The sequence below is a fragment of the Dipodomys spectabilis genome, unplaced genomic scaffold (genome assembly GCF_019054845.1).
Source record: "Dipodomys spectabilis isolate Male_0828 unplaced genomic scaffold, ASM1905484v1 ptg000174l, whole genome shotgun sequence".
NCBI classification, from domain to species: Eukaryota; Metazoa; Chordata; class Mammalia; order Rodentia; family Heteromyidae; genus Dipodomys; species Dipodomys spectabilis.
In genome coordinates, this window is record NW_024870851.1 from 1,959,287 (window position 1) to 1,981,997 (window position 22,711).

The 22,711-nt window shown below is 39.0% G+C and overlaps 1 protein-coding gene across 5 annotated transcripts in view; it reads left to right on the plus strand.

Annotated features, from left to right (window-relative positions):
- Positions 1-19,326, plus strand: part of Chn1 (chimerin 1) — a 157,817-nt gene extending 138,491 nt beyond the window's left edge. For all 5 annotated transcript variants that reach the window (XM_042694228.1, XM_042694227.1, XM_042694230.1 and 2 more), the window contains 5 exons: positions 6,946-7,119; positions 9,013-9,090; positions 11,677-11,814; positions 17,113-17,218; positions 18,545-19,326. In XM_042694228.1, the coding sequence (XP_042550162.1) occupies positions 6,946-7,119; positions 9,013-9,090; positions 11,677-11,814; positions 17,113-17,218; positions 18,545-18,716 (668 nt within the window). In that variant the 3' untranslated portion in view covers positions 18,717-19,326. The remainder of the gene's footprint in view (positions 1-6,945; positions 7,120-9,012; positions 9,091-11,676; positions 11,815-17,112; positions 17,219-18,544) is intronic.
- Positions 19,327-22,711: the final 3,385 nt, after the last annotated feature.

Sequence of the window (22,711 nt, forward strand, 5' to 3'; positions counted from 1 at the left end):
CTTTCTTTCTTTCTTTCTTTCTTTCTTTCCTTCTGTCTTTTCTTTTCTTGAGTGGATAGGATACAATGCTGCCTGTTCCCAATATCCCATTGTTCCTGACAACCTCTTTAGCCTTGGTGGATTTTTTTAAAAAAGAAACAGAACAAAGAAAGCTGTTTTAGGGATCAAAAGCATATAAATACATATCTTCCTTTACAAATGACTGTAAGCCTGCCATTTTCCTTAAAAATATCTTTAATGTTTAGTGGCTAGTGTATTACTTTCCCACCTCTGTTCCAACAAATTACCACAGACTCCATGGCTGAAAATTACATGCATTTAATTTTCCTGCAATTATGGAATCCAAAGTCAGTTCTCTGGGCTATAATGAAGCTGCGTGCAGGCCTGTTTCCTTCTGAAAGCTGTAGTGGGAGAATTCATTTCTTTCTTTGCCTTTTCCAGTTCCCAGAAACTATCCACATTCCTTAGCTCAGGGCCCCTTCCTTCATCTTCAAAATTAAATACATGGCATGTTCTCTCTTCTCAGACCTCCACTTGTGTCTTTACATCATCTTTCTCTGATCCCCATCCTCGATCCATCCTCTATTATTATGTAATCAGAGCGATTATAAACATCCCTTTCCCCCAAAAAAGATTATTCTACCAGCATTCCTGGATTATTTCTATTTTAGCCTTCTCAGAATATTCTGGGAAAGAATATGTTAAATACTTTAAGCCAGACATCTCAGTGTAGTATTTGTTATTAAATTGACTATATTTTTCATGTTAGCATTATCATTGCTGTCTCTAACATTTCAGAAATAGAGAAATTTTTTTATTAAGAATAGAATTTATTACTTTAGTATGAAAATACTTTTACATAGAAAAAACTAGAAATAATATTATTGATTGCCTGCCCCTAAAAGTTGTGGTCATTCTTGTAAGTCTGTGAGAATTTGAAAATTAATGTAAAAGTAATTTTTTATAAATATTCCAAAGGACAAGGCATTCCTCTTAATTTGTGGAAGTAATGCTGTGTGATGCATATATTAGAATGTGAGCTGTTCTACTTTTTATAGGGAGAGAAATGTCTAAGGGGTATATTTAAGAATAAAACTTAAGACTGAAGAATAGCTCCCTGGTAAAGCAATTGCTTCACATGCACAAGGTGCTGGTTTAATCTATAGTACTATCAATAAAAAAAAAAAGAGGGTAAAAAAAGAAACCCATTTAAATATGAACATTCATTGAAAATAATTATCTTCCAAAACACACATTACTGTTATTGTGCTAACCCTTAATCCTATCTGTACAATGTAAATAATACCAGTAATTTGCTCTAGAAATATAGGTATCATTGGGTGTGGTGGCTTGCTTCTGTAATACTAGCTACTTGGGAGGCAGATACTGGGAAGATCATGGTTCTCAGCTAGCCTGGGCAAACAGACTGCATCTCAGCCAATAGCTGTGTGTGGTGGCATATGCCTATTATCCCTGCTAGAAAGAAAGTGTAAATTGGTCCAAACTTGCCCCTTGATGGGTGAGGGGGGGAGTGGAGATGAGAACCAATTCAAAAATAACTAAACACAAAAAGAGTTGGAGATACAAGATCAAGTGGTTGAGTGCTTGCCTACCAAGTTCAAGACCCTGAATTCAAACCCTAGAACTGCCACCTTCCCCAAAGTCTCTGCTTCCTAGATAAACAGTATACATGTGTTTTAGAGAAATCAATTCTTGTGAAATATAGGACTTTTTACTAAGAGAAAGAGTATAAGTAATAAAAATACTATATGAAAAATACAGAATAGATATAATTTATTTTTATTCCATTTACCTTCACTTATTCAATACTTATTAATTTGTGAAATTGGTAGGGAACTGTGGTTTAATAGTACATAAAAATATAATACCAAGAGATATAACAAATGAAATCTATGGACTTCTCCTTCTCTCCCTAAATACAGCATAGAGCCTCCCTGGAAGAAATGGAACTATTATAGGAGTTATATGACTTTAATAAATAAATGAAAATCAAAGGAAGTCTAAATGATCAGCTGAAACCCTGGTACACTGCTAGTTCCTAAAGCAGCAATTTTCAGTGCAAGCTCAGGTTTGGCATATTGCACTATGAACTTCGGGTATAGAAAGAAGTTTAGTATTTTTGTCCTGTCCTATAGTCTTGTAAAGCACTTCATATCCAGTCTTGCTAGATATTTCATCACTGAAATCTGCTCAGATTGAACATGGTAATATTTTCCCATAGATTCACATTACTCAAATGAAAAGAAAATTTGTTTAGAAAACATTTCCTTTTTCCTTAAACATTTCAATCTGAGCTCACACATCAGTTTTGTTTTCATTGAGTCACAAGGAATTTGATGAAGAGAAAGATTTAGATTAATCATTATTGCCTCTTTCTGATAATAAGTACTTGTATCAAATTTACTATTTGGCTTCCATTTAAGGTTTATATATAGAATAGAATGTGATTAAACAAGAATAAAATGGTCAGGTTTTACTAGGTGGTTTTTTTTTATGTCTCATCAGATCAGTCAAATAGTTAACAGACTCTGTAGCGGTGTTTCTTAAAGTGTGTATAATAATGGATACAATGAGCATTAATTACCAAACAGTAGTTAAAAATAGCAAATTTCATCTTCAATGCTGAAAACTAAGTGTACTGCTGGCAGAAAGAAGCATGTATGACTCAGTGTAGGGAGTGCATAGGCGAGGAATCAGTGCTCCAAGATTTGAATCTCAGCTCTTCTGCTCTTCTAGATGAATACCTGAACAAGTTGTAGCTACCCTGAGCTTCACAATCATCATTGACAATGGTGATTGTTATCAAGAACCCTTTTCAATTCTGTGATCTGTGTTAATATAGGTAAACTATGAGGCACACATAATTATGAAATTTTGTGAATTTTATACTTGCACTTACTTATTTTGCAGTAATGGGGCTTGAATTCAAGGCTTGTGCTTGCTAGACAGGTGTTCTATGACTCAAGTCATGTTACTAGCCCTTTTTACTTTAGTTATTTTTCATATAGGGTCTTGCTTTTATGCCTTGACAGTGGACCATGATTCTCCTACTTCTCACATAGCTGGGAATGACAGATGTGTGCTACTATGCCCAACTTTTTATTGGTTGAGATGGGATCTCACTAAATGTTTGCCTGGGCTGGCCTTAAACTACGATCTTCCCTATCTCTGCCTCCAAAATAGCTAGAGTCACAGGTATGAGCCACCATACTCAGCTCTGAATTTTATACGTTTTTATATCAGTACTAAGGGTTGAACTCAGTATTTTGTGCTTGCTAGGCAAGAGCTCTGTGTTGTTTTCAAGGTAGAGTCCCTCCTTATACCTGTGCTATGATCCTCCTTCTTATGCTTCCCTATGGTGCTGGGGATGACAGGCCTGTGCCACAGCACCCAGCCATTATGCTTTTTCCATAGCAGGATAACCAGTGAATACCACCATACCAGCCATTGGTTGAGATGGTGTCTCTTTTTCTTGCCCAGGCTAGCTTCCAAATGCAATCCCCTAATCTCTGCATCCCAAGTACCTAGGATTACAAGTTTGAACCACTATGCCCCAGCTAAATTTAATACTTTTACATTGTATAAGAGTTTTTTAATTTTGGACAAGCTGGATAAATGTATTTCTTCACTTTATTTCATCCAATTATTTTAACACCTAGCACTACAAAAATAAAATAAAATTATAAGAAGGTATTTATATCAACTGTGAGAATACTTTGAAAGTTAGAGCAAGAAGGAAAGCACATAGGGAATTCAGAACTGTAAGAATCCAGCAACAAGTTCCATTGTGGTATGTGGTTGTCTCTCATAGTGTCCTGGGCATGATAGAAGCTTACAACCCATAAATGCCAACAGGCAAGAAGAGTAGAAAAGCCTCCTCTTTCTAGCCAATCCACTGGACAAACAAAGGTCAGCCTAGGAGAATGGAAACCTTTTAGCCAAACCTACTCTTCTCCGGATAACCCTGTGGAAAAGCCACATTGCTCCCTCTCCCTAGTGAGTACTACAGTTGCTGTCAACACCACCCTGAATTCTACATCCACCTGCAATGGCAAGGTACATTCCTCTTCTTTGACTCATTTTTCAATAGCTCATGTTCGCATCTGATGCACAGAATATTGACCTTGAGTTCAATTTAGTTTCTGATCTTAAGTTGGTTATGACCATGCTATATGGCAATCTTATGACAATTTTTGCACAGGCCATGAGCACTTTACATAGATTAACATTCAAGCCTCACATAAACTCCAACAGAGAAAGTTATTAGTCCCATTTTGCATAACTAAAGCACATAAAGGCTAAATAAACTCACTCAGAAGGAATCGCGTAGCTTATAGATTCCCAACTCTAAACTGAAGAAATTATCAAAAAACTTTAAAATGTTTGGTGAGAAATCTCTCTTTTAAGTGGACTTTTACCATTAATTTGCCCTATGATTGAACCAGAAATATTACCTAACATAAATGTCAAAAGGGATTTCAGCTTTGTTTATACATATAGTTAGTTGTTTGGGCCTTGTTTAACTATACAGTATATTGTTGCCTCATTTCTTCCAAAGCTATAACTGAGCTGTTTGCTCTCGAAGCCTGTATAAATTCAAAGAAAACTGTTCCTTAGCAGTGATAATGTTTGCACATGTTGATCACTGCTGCTTGTGTCTCAGAGCTGTTGGCTTACAAACACGTACACTGACCCAGCTCCTTGCACAGGCAGCCTGGTTTTGCTTATGGACATGCTCATACCTACAAATTCCTCCTCACGCTCCACAGGCTATAACATCTTTTTTAAATTGGTAGTGTCTACATATTTAATGAAAACACAATTCTCTGTGTCTGTCTGTGTGTGTGCGCGCATGCTGTTTCTAGGACTTGGAACTCATGGTCTGAGCACTGTGCCTGAGCTTTTCTGCTCAAGGCTAGCACTCTACCTCTTGAGCCACAGCTCTACTTTCAGCTTTTGGAGATAAGAGTCTCATAGACTTTTCTGCCTGGTCTGGCTTTGAACTGCGATCCTCAGATCTCAACCTTCTCCGTAGCTAGGATTGTAAGCATGAGCCGCTGGGCAAGAAAACAGTTCTATTTATGTTTTAGCTATGTGTTGTTATTGTCATATAAAACTAGATTGTAAGTTTTGCCAAAAGTCATACCATGACCATGATCCCAGCATTTGTCTAGGATTTTACAATGTGCAGTGTGTGGATGCCCTGGCTCAGTAAGCTCAGGGTGGTTACCTTGCTCTCCTATATGCCAATAACACAGCAAAAGAGACACAGAATTCCCAGAGACTCTAGGTTGCTGCCATAGCATTTGTGGTTTTCAAGTCAGACTCATTAAGATTTGGCTGAAACTGTATCTTCCCAGCTTGTACTGGCTTTACAAGAGGTCAACTAAAAGGTCCTATGAACTTTAATACAAAAGAGCTATAATTTCAAAACATAAAGATAGCATTTACTTAAGATCAACTATTCATTCAGCTACAGTTTAGCCCTTTTCAGTCTAATTTAGCAAAAGGGTTATATTCCTCTTTATCCCTTCTAAAATTTTATTGTACTCTTCTCATTGAAAAACAAAGTATCTCAAAATCTGTTAATAATTTCATTAGATACTAATATTTTTATTAAATATATTAATATTTTATTAAGATACTATAACATCTGAGAAGTCACAGTCCAGTAATCAGAAGCAATGTGATCCAGGTGTTCATCCTAGACTGCTGAACACTGTTGGCAGTGTTCACCTTGAGGTGAACACTGTGCACCTTGAGGAAATTTCTTACCTATATACATGGTTTCCTTGTGCATAAATGTATAGAGCTCTGTAAGTTTAAGTGACAGTGTCTAGCAATATTAAGCCCTCAAAAAATGTTAGCTAGAGCCAGGTACCAGTGGCTCACACCTGTAATTCTACCTACTCAGAAGGCTGAGATCTAAGGATCATGGTTCAAAGCCAGCCCGGGCAGGAACGTCCATGAGACTTACCTCCAATAATCTACTCAAAAAATTGGAAGTGATACTGTGGCTCAAGTGGTATGGCACTAGCCTTGAGCTGAAGAGCTGAGGGACAGTGCCCAGGCCGAGGGATAAAGCCCCACGACCAACCAGAAAAAATGTACAAATATTAGTTACAACTTATACAAAGATTCTAAATAGGAGCAGCATTGTTTTAAAAGGGCTAGGGATTCTCTTTTGAGATTCAATGCTATATCATATCAAATGTATTGAGATATAATTATAGCTTGCATTAAATATAAACCTCATGAAACTTTAAAGAAATTATTTTTAGTTGGCCATCTTGGTCCCTTTTATACTGCAGTATCAGAATACATCAGCCTGGGGATTTATAAGAAACAAAAATTTCTTACACTACAGAGTAGTGTAAGAATAGGTATAAGTATATAGAATTGGGTAGTCAAGTCCAAATTCAAGGTTTGTTCCTTCCTGCTGCATCTTCACACAGCAGAAGGCAGCAAGTATCCTCATAGGGCAGAAAACTATATCCCACCATTACATGGGTTTTTCATAGCAGCAATCACCCGTTGAGAGTGAGGGCAGAGCCCTTATGACCTAACAGCGCCCAGAAGGCCACACCTCTCAACCCCGCCCCATGGATTTTAGGGGGTGGGGGGAAATACATTCAAACCATGGCACTGACTATTTGGCATAACATGTTTATAAACATTTAATGAAACACTAAATTTTTCCTTTCTGTGCTCTTACAACAAGTAAATTATGAGACAGAGGCTAAAATTCCAGTCTTGTAGGTTATACTTGCAATTTTCTGAGAGCAAAGAAGGATCTCTTTTTTTCTCTACCCTGAGGAAACTATTAGAAACCCCCAATTCAATCTGAAGTATCTATTATCAAAACAAACACTCCAAGGATTCTCAAAACTGAAAATTATGATGTTTCCTGTATTCTTTACATAGATTGTGGTTTGAATGTTCATAAGCAGTGTTCCAAGATGGTCCCAAATGACTGTAAGCCAGACTTGAAGCATGTGAAGAAGGTGTACAGCTGTGACCTAACAACGCTCGTGAAAGCACACATCACTAAGCGGCCAATGGTAGTAGACATGTGCATCAGGGAGATCGAGTCTAGAGGTGAGGCACTTTCCATGCAGCTGCCGGAGTCTAGCTCACTGACACTGGGACTGGGTCCTTAGCCCTTCTCTGGTGCCTTAGTGCACTGAACTGCTGTTGTCTTTATATCGGGGAAATGGTTTCCTATGTCAGGTCCTCTCAAGGTTGGAAATGAATTAGCAAATAAATGGTTTAATCTCAAGGTAAATTTAACTAATATAAAAATGTTCTTTTCTCTTTTTTTTTTTTTTTTTTGCCAGTTGTGCATTTTGAACTCTGAGCCTGGGTTCTGTCCCTGAGCTCTTCAGTTCACAGATATTGCTCTACTACTTGAGCCACAGTGCCACTTCCGGTTTTCTGGTTGTTAATTGGAGATAGCAGTCTCATGGACGTTCCTGCCCTGGCTGGCTTTGAGCCAGGCTCCTCAGATCTCAGCCTCCTGAGTAGCTAGGATTATAGGCATAAACTATTAGCACCTGGCTATAAAAAATATCCTTAAAGATATATTTACATCTGGGAATGTGGTTTAGTGGTAGAATGCTTGCCTAACATGCATGAGGCTCTGGGTTCAATTCCTCAGTACCACATAAACAGAAAAAGTAAGAAGTGGTGCTGTGGCTCAAGTGGTAGAGTGCTAGCCTTGAGTAAAAGCAGTTCAGGGACAGATCTCAGGCCCTGAGTTCAAGCCCCAGAACTGGCTAAAAAAAAAAAAAAAGATATATTTATAGCTGAGGCTTCCATTCTTCAAAGCCAATTTCAAGAGCAAATTTATTTTTTGTTTTTTTTTTTATATTTTTCTGACGTCTAAGAAATAAAAAGATAGGGCTGGGAATGTGGCTCAGTAGTAGAGCGCTTGCCTTGCATGCCTGAGGCCCTGGGTTCAATTCCTCAGCACCACATAAGCAGAAAGAAAAAAGCCGGAAGTGGCGCTGTGGCTCAAGTGGTAGCGTTCTAGCCTTGAGCTGAAGAGCTGAGGGGCAGCACCCAGGCCAAGAGTTCAGGCACCACAACCAGACCCCCCCCCCCAAAAAAAAAAAAGAAAGAAAAAGTCAGAAGTGGTGCTGTGGCTCAAGTGTGCTAGCCTTGAGTAAAAGCAGTTCAGGGACAGGTCTCAGGCCCTGAGTTCAAGCCCCAGAACTGGCTTAAAAAAAAAAAAAAAAAGATATAGCTGAGGCTTCCATTCTTCTAAAGCCAATTTCAAGAGCAAATTTATTTTTTGTTTTTTTTTTTTATATTTTTCTGACGTCTAAGAAATAAAAGAATAGGGCTGGGAATGTGGCTCAGTGGTAGAGCGCTTGCCTTGCACGCCTGAGGCCCTGGGTTCGATTCCTTGGCACCACATAAGCAAAAACAAAAAAGCCGGAAGTGGCGCTGTGGCTCAAGTGGTAGAGTGCTAGCCTTGAGCTGAAGAGCTGAGGGACAGTGCCCAGTCCCAGAGTTCAGGCCCCACGACCGGACCCCAAAAAAAAAAAAAAGAAAGAAAAGTATAAATGCCCTAGTAAAACTACCCTGGGCCAGAAACCAGAGCTACACCCTAATTATTCTCTCCCTTGGGGGAAAAACTGGCCCAGGCCTAGAATTCAATGTATCTTTCCTTTGTTATATAAAGGAACTTTTGGTGTAATTGGAGTGATGAATTATTTCCCTTAAGACTTTAACATTATCTGAACTAATTAGACAACATGTTCAGCCAAATTATAAATATCTATGTGCCAGTGGGTCAGAATTTAAAACTGTAAATGAAATAGTTTTATGTTAAAACAAAGGTGTGAAAAAGTTTCTAGTCATGTTTATTTTATTATTCTTTTGACACATTACTTCCCCAACCTGGTACATGAAAAGAAGTTAAAATTTGAATTAAAGAATCCAAGGAAACCATCTCCTAAACTTGTTTTATTATTTCTTGGTTTATAGGTCTTAATTCGGAAGGACTATACCGAGTATCAGGATTTAGTGACCTAATTGAAGATGTCAAGATGGCATTTGACAGAGGTATGTCATTCACTTAGGTCATATTCTTTGCCCCTACCCCCCCCAAATAATCACAATTTCTTATGGCATTTTAGCATTATTTTTATGTAAATTACTTCCCCAAAAAGATTCAATTCATGGTTTCTTATTTTTGCATTAGCTTTAATTACAGTATTAAAAGTATTGAATTTCATTGTGAGAAAAAAGCATAAATCTTAACTATATGATCAACATCAGAGATTCCAAGACTAATCTTTGCTCACCAAAACACATAGATCAGTTAAACCAAAAACCTAGAGGTAGCAGGTAAAAAGATATGATTTTCACAGATCTCAAATGTCCTGGGCCTAAATGACCCACCCACGTCAGCTGTCATCCAGGACCCAAGGCATCCTCATCACCATGTATGACTAAAACCAAGTTCTAGCTCATAAGAGCTGATACAGAACCTGCCCCACTGTAGAAAGAGGGGCCAACCAGGTTCATATTACAGGGGGCACAGGGTTCATACCTGTAATCCCAGCAACTCAAAATATGAAGATCAGGAGGATCACAGTTGGAGAGAAACCCAGTCCAAGGAAGGAAGGGCCAAGAAAGGGAGGGAGGGAGGGAGGGAGGGAGGGAAGGAAGGAAAGAAAGAAGGAAGGAAGGAAGGAAGGAAGGAAGGAAGGAAGGAAGGAAGGAAGGAAGGAAGGAAGGAAGGAAGGAAGGGAAGGAAGGAAGGGAGGGAGGGAGGGAGGGAGAGAGGGAGAGATGGAAGAAGAGAAGGAAGGGGGAGGGAGGGAGAGAAGGAGGAAGGAAGGGAGAGATGGAGGGAGAGATGGAGGAAGGGGAAGAAGGAAGGAAAGAAAGCAGGCAGGCAGGCAGGCAAGATCATACCTCAACAAAACAAGTCAGACAGTGGCTATAATCCCAACTACATGGGAGGCACAGATACTTGGATTGCACTCCAATATCATCTTGCTACCCCAAACTTAGACTCTCTCTGAAAAAAAAAAACTACAACAACTACAGGTGTGGCTCAGATAGCAGAATACTTGTCTTGCAAGTAGAGGGCCTGTGTCCAAATCCTGGTCCCATCATTAAATAGATAAATGGAAAATAGCATTTAAATTATTATTTATTTTGTGATTTATTTATTTGTCTCTGCTTTGACTACTAGAATAAAGTGAGACCAAAGAAGATTCTATATCCTTAAATACAAACATAATGAAGCCTATTTTTTGTGGGTTTTTTTTTTTATCCCCCAGTCCTGGGCCTTGAACTCGGCCTGGGCACTGTCCCTGAGCCTCCTGTTCAAGGCTTAGTACACTACTACTTGAGCCACAGTGCCACTTCCAGCTTTTTTTTTTTTTTTTTGAGTAGTTTATTGGAGATAAGAGTATCGTGGAGACTTTCCTGCCCGGGCTGGCTTCACACCTCAGTCCTCAGATCTCAGCTTCTTGAGTAGCTAGGGTTACTGATGTGAGTTCCCGCTATCATGAAGCCTTTTCACTCTCACTTAACATACACAGTTCCTCCATGTCTTCTGTAGCTTGATAGTTGATTGCTTTTTACAACTAAATAATATTTCATTGTATGGATATACCATAATTAATCAGTTCACATACTGAAGGACTTTTTGATCACTTCCAGTTTTGAAGGGATTTGTTTTTGAGATTATGAACAATACTTTTATAAACATGAAGGTTTTTAATAAATTTAAATAAAATGTTTAGCTCATTTGGGTAAATGAAGTACATTCTGGTCTGTGTGTGGTAAACTTTGGAAGAAACTACCTGTCTTCTTCAATAGCTGCATCATTCTGCATTCCATTTAGTACTGAATAAGCATTCCTGTTCCTCCACATCCACACCAACATTTGATGACAGTGTTTTGGGGTCTTCAGCCATTTGAATATTAATGAAATATTATGTAATCCATAGAAATCTTCAAAAGTTAAGCAAAACAAAAGAAATCAACCTAAGATCTAGCTCAGAATATTGAGTATTCAGTAGATACAATTTCAGTTATAATAACTAGGCAAAGTACTAAATGCAGAGAAGAGCCTTGCTTGAGAATATGCGGGCCTTCTAAAACACCCTTCTATTTTATAGTGCTTTCTCTATGTTAACGCTCCATATGTTTGGGAATTTTTTGTTACATATTATTTGTTGGTTGTTTTTTTTTTTTTTTTTTTTTTTTTGCTTCATTTTTGCTTTTTTACTTCTCAGTGCTCTCTACCCAGAGTATTAAATGTGTAGGAACCTGGGGTAAAACAGAAGAAACCTTCTGTGTTGGCATTCTTTTAGAAGTGCCTCTGTTGTTCTTTTTCACAGTTTTTATATAAAACAGAAGAAAAAAAAGAAATATTATTCCTCTGGTGGGACTCCTCAAGTAACTCTGAAATTGAAATATTTCTACTTTAGTCCTTTCTCACTTCTCCACTCCAGAATATAAGCAATTTCAGGAGAGAAATTCTGAAAAAAAATGGTGTTCTCTGAAATTGATCATTGATGTTAAAAACTGGAACATTGATTATTTTTAAAATCTGGTTATATTTTAAAATGTCATTTATTAAAACCCAGCATTTAGCATTTACTTTGTTTCTCTTAACATCCTTGAAAGATGGTGAGAAAGCAGATATTTCTGTGAACATGTATGAAGATATCAACATTATCACTGGTGCACTTAAACTGTACTTCAGGGATTTGCCAATTCCACTCATCACATATGACGCCTACCCCAAGTTCATAGAGTCTGCCAGTAAGTGTGAATGCATGTTCCCAACACCCTAACATCTGTCTCTTCTAGATGACCAGTTTCCTGATATCCCCCTGCATATCCTCTCTCCTCCATATACCTCTCTCCATGGTTAACGTACTTACAAGAATTTTACAGTCTTCTCTAACATTACTTATGACTTATACATTCAACCATTTTTTGTACTCGTTTTCAAAAAAAGAAAACCAACTTATACTAGTGCTCCTTAAATATGGGCCAACACTTGGTAAAATAAAAAAAAAAAATGGGTCCCTAGAAAAATGAAATTTATAAAACAAGGACAACTACTTTTTACTAAGTTCAGCAAGCAAAAATTACTCTCAGATTGCCATAAGAGTTTTCAAACTCTTACTTTTTGTGTGTTTATCTTCAGTATGCAGATCTTTAACATGCAGTTCACAAACCTGCACCAGTTGTAAACTTTAAGGCACACTATTTCAGATTGAGAAGGTTTGTTTGATTTTGTGTTTCAGAACTGAGAATTGAACCTAGGGCTTGACAACTTTGGCAAGTGCCTTACCACTGAGCTACCCCTTGTCCCAAGAAGTATGTTTTTGTTTTTAAACTGTATTTGAGTTGAAAATGAGAAAAAGCAAGGGGTTATCTGTCAAATTTGGTTTATGCTGCAAAAATTATACCTGTATTTCACATTTTACTTTTATTGCGTGGGGGGGGGGGGGGTGGGGTTTCAGTTGTGGGGCTTGAATTCTGGGCCTGGGCACTGTCCCTCAGCTCTTCAACTCAAGGCTAGTGCTCTACCACTTGAGCCACAGAGCCACTTCCTGTTTTCTGGTGGTTTATTAGAGTTAAGTATTTCACAGGCTTTCCTGCCTGGGCTGGCTTTGAACTGCAGCCCTCAGATCTCAGCCTCCTGAGTAGTTAGGTTTAGCCATAGGCACTGGCTCACATTTTACTTTTTAAAAAAAGGAAATCTTTAACAGAACTTAAGTATTGGTATTACAATTTTTTTTTAAGATAGGCTTTCTGTCGTTTTGCTTTTTTTCTCTTTAAAACCATATGTGTATTCATCTTTAAATAATAACATCACTTGCTTAGTATCACTGATTTGCTTTTTGGCTTTGAAATTTCATGAAGCACAAACTTTTTTTGTTAGGATTTTTCAGTTTCCATTTCAGAGCTTTTTTTGTTGAGGATTTTTGTGGTTAATTCCTTAGAGTGCTTATTTCTTGTGGATTAGGTTGAGTTCTGAATGTGGAGAACAGCACAAGAATTATACTGATTAAAAAGTTGGAGTATGAAAGATCTGAGTCTCTTCCATAGGGAGTAAACTCCTCTCATCTTGTTGGTTTTTTTTTTTTTGGGGGGGGGGCGGGGGGTCCGGTCGTGAGGCCTGAACTCTGGGCCTGGGCGCTGTCCCTCAGCTCTTCAGCTCAAGGCTAATGCTCTACCACTTGAAGCCACAGTGCCACTTCTGGCTTTTTTCCTTTTGCTTATGTGGTGCTGAGGAATCGAACCCAGGGCCTCAGGCATGCAAGGCAAGCGCTCTACCACTGAGCCACCTTCCCAGCCCAACTCCCCTCATCTTGAATTGAACTTGGTGCTGATTGTGAAAATAGAGTTAACACACTCCTGTTTTATGGGATAGACATGACCTCCCAGAGAAGTCATCAGCCTGATTGGCACCTGGAAATAGCCTCCCCTTTGAAGGGCTTCTCTATCTCCTTTGTCATGACCCCAAGAAAACTGCAGGGTAAACTGGACTGGTATGAGTTCTTTGGAAGGAAAAACTAAGACTTGGCACTGTGCCTAACTCAAGGGTAGTTAACAGTGTACAGAGCAGTGATTCAACCCCAGTTCTGATATCTGCACTACCACCCCACCTAGATTCCATCCAAGCCATCTTATTGGATTTAAAGGACTTGGCTTCAAGTTTCTTCTTGACCTCACCTTCTTTCCCTATACCCACCCAGTTGGTAAGGAAAATCTCCCTTTTTCAATTCTTCCAAAGCACCTGTCATTGTTATAGGTTTCATTTCTGAAATAGCATTCCTGTCTGAATAACTTAAGACATTCCATCTCACCCCTTAGAGAGAGCCTTTAAGACCACATCATAAGGAAGCAACTTTCTTAAATCAAGGTATAAATGTCTCTTCTTATCATCTCAGCTGTTTTAATATTTTGTGATACCAAAAACTCTAGCATAATAACTGTACTTCCTATGAATATATGTGGTGCGTGTTGGTTAGCAACAGCTTTGTGGAATAGTGTGTTCTCTCACATGTCATTTCTGACAGTAAAGTATGCTTTGTTCCTCGGACATGTATGCCAAGGCATCTCTTAAGAGGCACACAAGGAAGATGAGAGTTGCTTGACTTCTCTAATGGCTGAGAGCATATACTAGGTCAGGCCAATTTATACCTACAGTATTATTTTAGAAAGAAGACATGACAGGGTGTAAGTTGGCCAAGGTCATGTCACTGGGGGAGTGGTTCAGACACCTAAACCTCACATGTGCCTCATCAGAGCTCTGGTTCTCTCCACTCTGAACAGTTCTGGAACTAGGAAAAGACTGCACAAAGGAAGAGGAAGAAAAAGGAGGAAACTCTTCCAAGTAAAGGACAAGGGTAGATGACCCTTCCAATGCAGTCATTCTTTAACTGTTGTTGTTGTTGTGTTGTTGTTTTCTTAATCTCTCAGCCCCAGAAAATGTCTAGCATTTGTTAGCATTCTTCCAACAGAAGTCAGAGTTTATCAAGAAGTTTTCTTCTGCAGTGGCTGGTGAACATTCACCTTCTAGTGAATTTGTTTTTGCAGCCTTCCTTGGAGAGGACAAGGAGTGGATGCCAAGTCAGGCCATCCTGACTGTAGACTTCCTCCTGTTCATAGCCTCCCTAAGCCTAGACACTCCCCTCCTAGCCCATTGTGAAATCTGGGTCTGCCTCCTCCACTCCTTCCTCTCCTCACTACTGAGACCCTGCTGCTCCTGAACACAAACTCTGGAAGACGAGGCTACTGAATAAGCCAACACTTGTGTACCTGTCTGACAATGGTGAAAAATCACACCTCCACCAGAGAGCTCCTGCTAGTCCAGAACTGTGTACTGTCCTCCAGCTGGGGAGTCTGAAGAAGACTTCCCAGAAGATCTTATAAAAGCCATCAGTCTTGAATGAGGCATATAAAGCCAAAACCTAGGGTTGTTTGTTCCTCCAGCAACCTTGAACTTTCTAAAGAGAAACCTGGGAAAGAGAGCTTTCTAGTTTCCCTTTAGCCCTGCCACTGAGTCACCCCTTTTGCTTAGCTAAGTTTTATTCTTCCTGGACTTGTTTCTCTATAGGAGATTAACAAAGCATACTTTAAAATAGCTTTACTTAAGTGTTGGCCTATGTTTGCAGCTGTTGACATGAACAAGCACATGGCTTCCACCTTGCTTCAGATGTTACAGTCTGCCCTCCTTATGACCTATACCTGCTCTTTTCTTCCAGGAACCATCCTTCCTCCAGCCCTCCACAGCTCATTCTGTCCCTCCCCCTGAGTTTTTACTGAAGGTTTCTTTCTCACTGAGGTCCTTCCTGGCCACCCATTTAAAACTGAAAACATTTGCTGTGCCTCCTACCCTAATCATTTCCCTAAGCCCCTCATCATTGGAATACACTATAAACTTTGTTGCATGTTGTCATTAGCTAGCCATCCACACTACCCTTAATTTCATACTTGTTCAAGGTTCTCCTAGCAAAGATTAATAGAAGTAAAAGGGAAACTCTTTTTTCTGTTTTCACAATCATATAGTTTCAAATTAGCCCTGTGATTTAAAACAATAAACTAGCTTTCCAGAGTAAATGGAATTTCTTTTCTTAATTTTAGACATTGGACTATTGCATTTCACTGCCTAAGATAGAACTTGCGTAATGAGTTAACACTTCTTAAAGGTCCCACGGTTCTGCGACAGCACATTTATTTGCAAAAGGCAAATAATTCATTCTTCTTTCCAAAGAAATGAATTAGGAATCAAGAAAACTAGGGGCAGAAACTCTAAAATAATCGAAGTTTCTTTTGCATTAGAAGGCTTCAGTCACAGTTCATATTCTGAAATTTATCAAATCTGTTCTGCCAAGACTAGAAATTTTACATTTATCTTATGCCAGTTTTTATATGACTCAACTACTGTACCATTGAGTTGGCTTGCTTTATAAGTTAGAAAGACCAGGAGTTTTGATCTTCTGTTCTGCTCAAATGTAACCTTCCTAATACCTCAAGGATACCATCCCAGTTAGGACTCCCAGCATGAGGTCCTGTTACCCAGCATTTTAAAACACCCCATCATCCCAGAATAAGAATGTGTTGTGGTTCTCTCTCTCTCTCCTTTTTTTTCCCCCTGCAGTGCTCTCAAAATTTCGAAGATGTTGACTGTTTCTAATTATAGAAATGATTGATAAATCAAATGCAACTTCTAGCCTGAAAGGAATGAGCTGGGGTTTTGGCTGATACAGCAAATCTAAAATATCCAAATGAATATGTTCCCTTCAAAGAACCACAGTTATTTCAAGGGTCCTGCCATCATATAGAACATTTAGAATTGCTTTCCAAGTCCACTGTGTGTTCTTTTGCATATCCCAAGAAATACAAAGTGCTTGTACTTTGAATGGAGACATTTTTTTATGTAACACAAAGTAATTTAAAACTAAAGCAGGTAAAGCAGGTAAACATTACATGATAGATTTCTTGGTTGCAAGAGAGGGCTGAGAGTGTAGCTTAATGGTAGAACACTTGCCTTATGCACAATGCCTTGGGTTCTACCTTAAGCACCACTTTGTGTGTGTGTGTGTGTGTGTGTGTGTGTGTGTGTGTGAGAGAGAGAGAGAGAGAGACTGTCACAGGAAGTAGTTGGGAAGCACAGCTTTCAAAGTATTTTGAATACTTTAAATATGTCTTAAATGTTCTAAAATGATCTAACCTGAATGTCCTTGCATGTATAAGAGTCTGTTACTATGCATCCGAATTTTTTATACTTACTGAATATTAAGTTTCCATTTTATTTTCCATAGTTTCTAAATAAGACATTCAACTCCTAATATACTCAAATGAACAAAAAGTAGATACTTCTCCCCCAAATGCAAATAAACAGTGTTGCCACATTGAACCTAAAAGCCTTTGTAAATCTGTGGCTTAGTGTTAAAAAAATATTTTCCAGAATTGGGTACAGGATCTGTGTAAAAGTATTTTTCTAACAGTTTGAGAAGAGTATCACAGAATAGTGTTCAGTGAGCCATTTGCATCAGTTTGTTAAAGCATTTCTTTTTGGGTTTTGACTTGCTGTCTTAGAAATTATGGATCCTGATGAGCAGTTAGAAACCCTTCATGAAGCACTGAAACTATTACCGCCTGCTCACTGCGAAACCCTCCGGTACCTGATGGCACATCTAAAGAGGCAAGTTAGATTGGAATATCACACTTGTATTGCATGCAGATCTTAAAATGTGTGAAGGTGAAAGGAAGGACAAGAGATCTGTTGAAAGAATGGATAAGTACATAGCTGTATTGTCTTATGAGAAATTACACTAGTTAAAAAGGAATGCTAAAAATACTGTACTACAATACTGCACACACCCAATTCTGACATAAATGTACTTGCAGTTTGAGAATTTGCAAATATGCTAGAAATACTAATATTCTACCAAGGACATGCATTGATTTTTGTGGAAGGGGAAAAAGTTTCAGCAGAGTAAAAGTAAGAGCAAAGCAATTTGCAAGTCACTCTTAGATATTTGTATTTACCCTCTTTAAAAGGGTAAGAAGTGCAAGCAACCAGTAGGGCTCAAGGCCTTATTGGGGGACAGACCTGCCAGGCTGCTCCAAGTGGGAATAGAGGCAGCAGCAGTGGACAAGTGTGGGCAGAATTTAAACAGAATTTTAGGAGGCAGTCACACAGGTCATATTACGTGGTAGGGGTAGTCACATGAGTCACACTACCTGGACCATGGGAATTTGGGGAGAGAGTCAGTTCCGAGAATTGGGAGTTTCATTCTGAGGAGTATAACAAGACTGTTGCGACTGGGGCAGGAATTTGCACATCACACTGGGAAAACAGTACAGCATTGAGGAAATAGAAACTTAAGCGATTTTTTTAAAAGGGCCGGGACCTTCTAGAATCGGCAAGCTGGCTTCCAAGACCTTAGAGAAAGCAACGAAAGCCTTTGTGGAATATGCTCTACTCATAAATTCAACCTTGCTGCATATTCGGGTGTAAATTAACAGAAACACTAACACAAAGGACTGATACTCAGAAGTCTACACTGTGGCTGTGGCAAAGCAAAGAATAGTTATGCTTACTCTGAGCTGTGTCCTGTCACTATCTCAACTGCTTTTTCCTCAAACACTCATTAAACTCTTCAACTTGTAAAAGCTTCCCATAAGAAGCATGAGAGGCCAAGTGGAGGGAAGGTGGAAGGCTAGTGAGGGTGACCTGGTCCTTCTCTCCTACAACTAGACCAGGAGAATCCAGACAATCGTCTCCATACCATACAGCCCAGCACATTCACTCACACGTGAGCTTCATCCCTCATCAGGACAGTTCTTATTGAAAGAAATCTTCTTTCAGGGAAGTCAGTACTGTGAAGCTCCAGAGAAGTATGCAGAAACAGCATGGCAAAAGAGTTAATAAGTCATCTCATCTTTATTATGAATCTTTTGCTTGTCTTAGTGCTCAGACCCAATGAAGAAGTCTTGACTTAGTCATTTCTTCTTGTGTTTTCAGAGTGACCCTCCATGAGAAGGAGAATCTGATGAGTGCAGAGAACCTTGGGATAGTGTTTGGTCCAACCCTAATGAGATCCCCAGAACTAGACGCCATGGCTGCACTGAATGATATACGGTATCAGAGACTGGTGGTGGAGCTGCTTATCAAAAATGAAGACATTTTATTTTAAATTTCACTTTCAGGGAAAGAAATGTTTTACAGATGAAGGAATGTTTTATAGTAATTTAATTGGATCCACTAGCTGAATTATTTCTTGGTTAGAGGTTTGGGCAAATAACCAGATTAAAATGAAGGAACTTTGTCTTTCCATAGCACCACTCCATTCAGCTGTCCTTGTAAACAGTGAACACATGTTTTCCAGTTTTAGTAATTATGGGTGTTTATCATGTTAAGAGAAACTCAAACTATTGCATGATTACCCCTATTTGATAAGGAAAACCCCACACCAAGGAAGCAGACCTGTGCCTGCACTGCCTCTCCGTCCTGGGTCGTCTGTGGTTGTCACCCAGCATGTTTCCCCGAGAAAACTGTCATAACTTTGCTTTGGGGTCCATGCCCTTGGTTTCTGATACTTGTACAAACATGCACACACAAATGGGTAAACAGCACCCCTGGCTATTGCATTACCGTAGACTGTCATGCTGAATTTTTGCAAATGGTTCATTTCTGGTTTCTCCTAGCTCTTCTCTAACGTAGTACTTTCTTTGCAGCAAAATCAAAATGTGTTCCAGATTTGTTACTTTAATAAGTTAGCCTACCAATAAAAAATGTACAACACAGAGCATTTTCTGTGAAATTATTATTGCTTTTCAGTTGTAATGTGGCGTTTTATCAGCATGCATTTGTTAATTTATTAAATTTGGCATTTAGAAATTAAAAAATTGATAGGGTTTTTAGCCATGAATGAGAATTTAGAAAATGTATTTGGCCATTTATCTAATTCTGAGTACTTTTCTCTCACCTCTTGTATTTATTGTTAAAGTATTTACAGCAAGCTCCTAAAATAATCATTTAAAACTGCTTACAATTAGAACATGTCATCCCTCCATACTTTATCATGGTAAATTATCTATTAAAATCAACTTTTAGAGGAAGTTGGAGTTTCTGTTTTGTTTGAGACAAGGTCTTACTGTATAGCCCAGGCTGGTCTCACACTGATTTCCCTGCCTCTAGAGTGCTAGGGCTGCAGACGACACCACAACATCCAGCTTCAAAGAAAGGTTGTGAGCCTGTTTGCAGACAAAGTCACAGTTTACCAGCTCTGTGAATAGCGTGCTTCATGGCTTTTAAAAAACAGATGGGTGTATGGTGCACGCCCTCGGGGCGTACAGAAGGGTATCACAATTACCTCATCTGTGAACACACTTGGACAGTTGAGCATCAGTTTCTTGCAGTGAAGAAACAATTCCAGCCACTCAGACATTTGTTCAAGCATCTCCCAAAATCTTTTGTTCACATATTTCTCTGGCTCCTGGAAACTCATTAAATCATGATCTTTAATAGGCAGAGGTTTCAGTTTCTGCCACAATTCGGAAGTGACCAGTGTCACTGTCACCCTCAGATACCCCACTCCACCCCGCCCATGTTCCTTGTATTTCTGAAAACAAATTACTGAGAAAACAAGGAATTTCCCCTCTCCACAAGTTTTCTGTGGTTTTCTTTCTTTGTTCTGTTTTTGGGTGTTTGGGCTTTGAATTCAGAGCCTCTCACTTGCTAGGCAGGCTTACCACTGAAGCTACCTCCCTAGCCCAAAGTTCTGTTTTTTAATACCATTAACAGCAACTGGCCAGGAAAAAAAAAGAATCCTTCACTAAACGGAGATTTTGAAAAATGTCTTTACAGGAAAGAATAGATAGTTAGCAAAATGTTTCTGTTGTTATTTGATAAACTCAAAGAGAAAACCATCAATTTAGCTTCCAAGTTACAGTTGTCATTTTTATGTGTGTGTGTGTGTGTGTTTGTGTGTGTGTGTGTTGCTAGGAATTGAGCTCAAAACTTGGTACATGCACTGTACCACCGTGTTACCTCATCAGACAACCTATCATCATCTTTAACAAAACATGTATAGCTTATCACCCAAAGCTAATTAGGTATTATTGGCAAGTCCAATTGAAAAGCAGACTTTCTGAATGTATATTAGATCATCAGAGTACCCAAGTCTGTCCTCCAACTGTATAGTTCTAGGAATTGGGCATTAGCTTTACAAGGAAATCTCAAAGCATTTTTGATGAGTTGATTTCTATGCATGGCATTCGTGTCTGTCAGGGTTCAGTGAGACGCACTTAGTTCCATGAGCCTGAGGCAGTAGTGTTTTTTACATGCACCAACAAGCCTACACTCGCTGAACATTTGAGCTTCTCTGACCTGATGTCCATTCTGGTGGAGGGGAAAAGACTTAGTCAAAACAAGGTCGGCGATCTGTCAGCCTCTCTTAATTTTTAGAGACCTGGTTCACATGGCTCCAAATTTAAAAAAGACAGTCACCTGCCCAACCCACTGTATACACATTTCCTGTGTTCTCATAATACATTGTACAGTACTAGCCCTGGGACAAGAGAAAAGTGAGCTCATAATAAATTTGACCTTAAGCATTCCTCTGACTCCTAGAGAAAAGAGAGAGAAATGAAATGACTTTTGTCAGATGCAGAACCTTATTCAGCAGTATCACTCATCCTTCTAAGTGATTGTCTGCTGCCTGGACTGGAGTGCCAGTGGAATATTCCTGCACCGACCAAGCCTGTCAGTCCCTCAGTATGCCAGCCTTTGGACATTCTGCAGCAAGGAATGGTCTCAGCCTGATGACTGTCTCTCTGAGGGACACTCCAAGAACCCCAGAGGATACCTGAAATCTTGATGTACCAAAACTGACCCTTACGTTTTTTTCCTACACACACATACTTAAAGTCTCTTCCATCTTAATTAGGTACTTACTGTATTTTGTAGCTGTAAGCTTTTGCAGTTTGAAGTGTGACAGCAAAACTAGCACAAGTTTTTTTCTTCACAATTTCACAAATAGATTTGTTCTTCCTATACATCTTAGCAATCTCAGCATGTGATTCTCTTTCCTAAAATTGAGAACTTTTACTTTTTCACTTAAGGCATGTTACTCTTTTTCCTTGGCATATCCCAATTGCCAGTATCCCTTTGGAGCAATTATTAAGTAAAATAAGGCTACTTGAACATAGCACTGTGGCACCATGCCAGTCAGCCTAATAACTGAGGTGACTACAAAGTGACTAGCTTAGAGTAGAATACACGGGGTGGATCCACGGGGCAGAGAGAGGGACAAGTCACATCCTGGGATGGAGCAAAACAGCACAAAATGTCACCAGGCTTAGACAGTGCGTAACTTAAAACATTTTTTTTCTGGAATTTTCCACCTAATATTTTCAGGTAGCTGATAACTGAAACCTCAAAGGTAATTGTAGAAAAGGGGAGAGGGACTAAAATATATTTAGTCTTTGTCCCCAATCCCTGACCTAGAGCTTCATAAACCCCTAAGATTTCCTGGGTGATAGGAACATTTTTTTGTTGTTTTTTCTCATAAAGAGCCCTCTTAGACTTATAGTGGATATAATTTAGAACAGGACTTCAGAAGCACTCAGTGATGGAATAAAACGGGTTTAGAGGATTGGAATTTTCAACCCCATTTACTGATCTCTGAACAAAGGAAGCAGGTCCTGAAGGTCAAAGGCTATATAACTCTTGAACAAGTTGGGTGCAATGGCTCAAGCCTGTAGTCCTAGCTATATGAGAGAGAGATTGGGGGATTACAGTTCAAGGCCAGTTGAGTAGAAAAATTCAGGAGACTTCATCTTAACCAGTGGCTGGGTGTGGTGGTACATGCCTGTCTACTCAGCAACAAAGAGAAGCACAAATAAGATCACAGTTGAGATCAGAGAGGCCATAAAGCAGGACCCTAACTTAGAAATAATATTGAGTCTAAGGAATGTGGGGAAGGGAGAAGAGAGTAGTGCAGAATATCATATGGGAATATAAAATTTTGGCTACATAAACAAGTAACATTAAAGGGAGAGTAAAGTGCCTCAAGTGTTGTCTGATTCTAGAATTGAAAGTTAATAAAATCTCTGAATGACATTCTTTTTCTTTTACACAATTCTTTTATCTAAAATAGATTAACAATCTTTACATTTCCTAAATAGG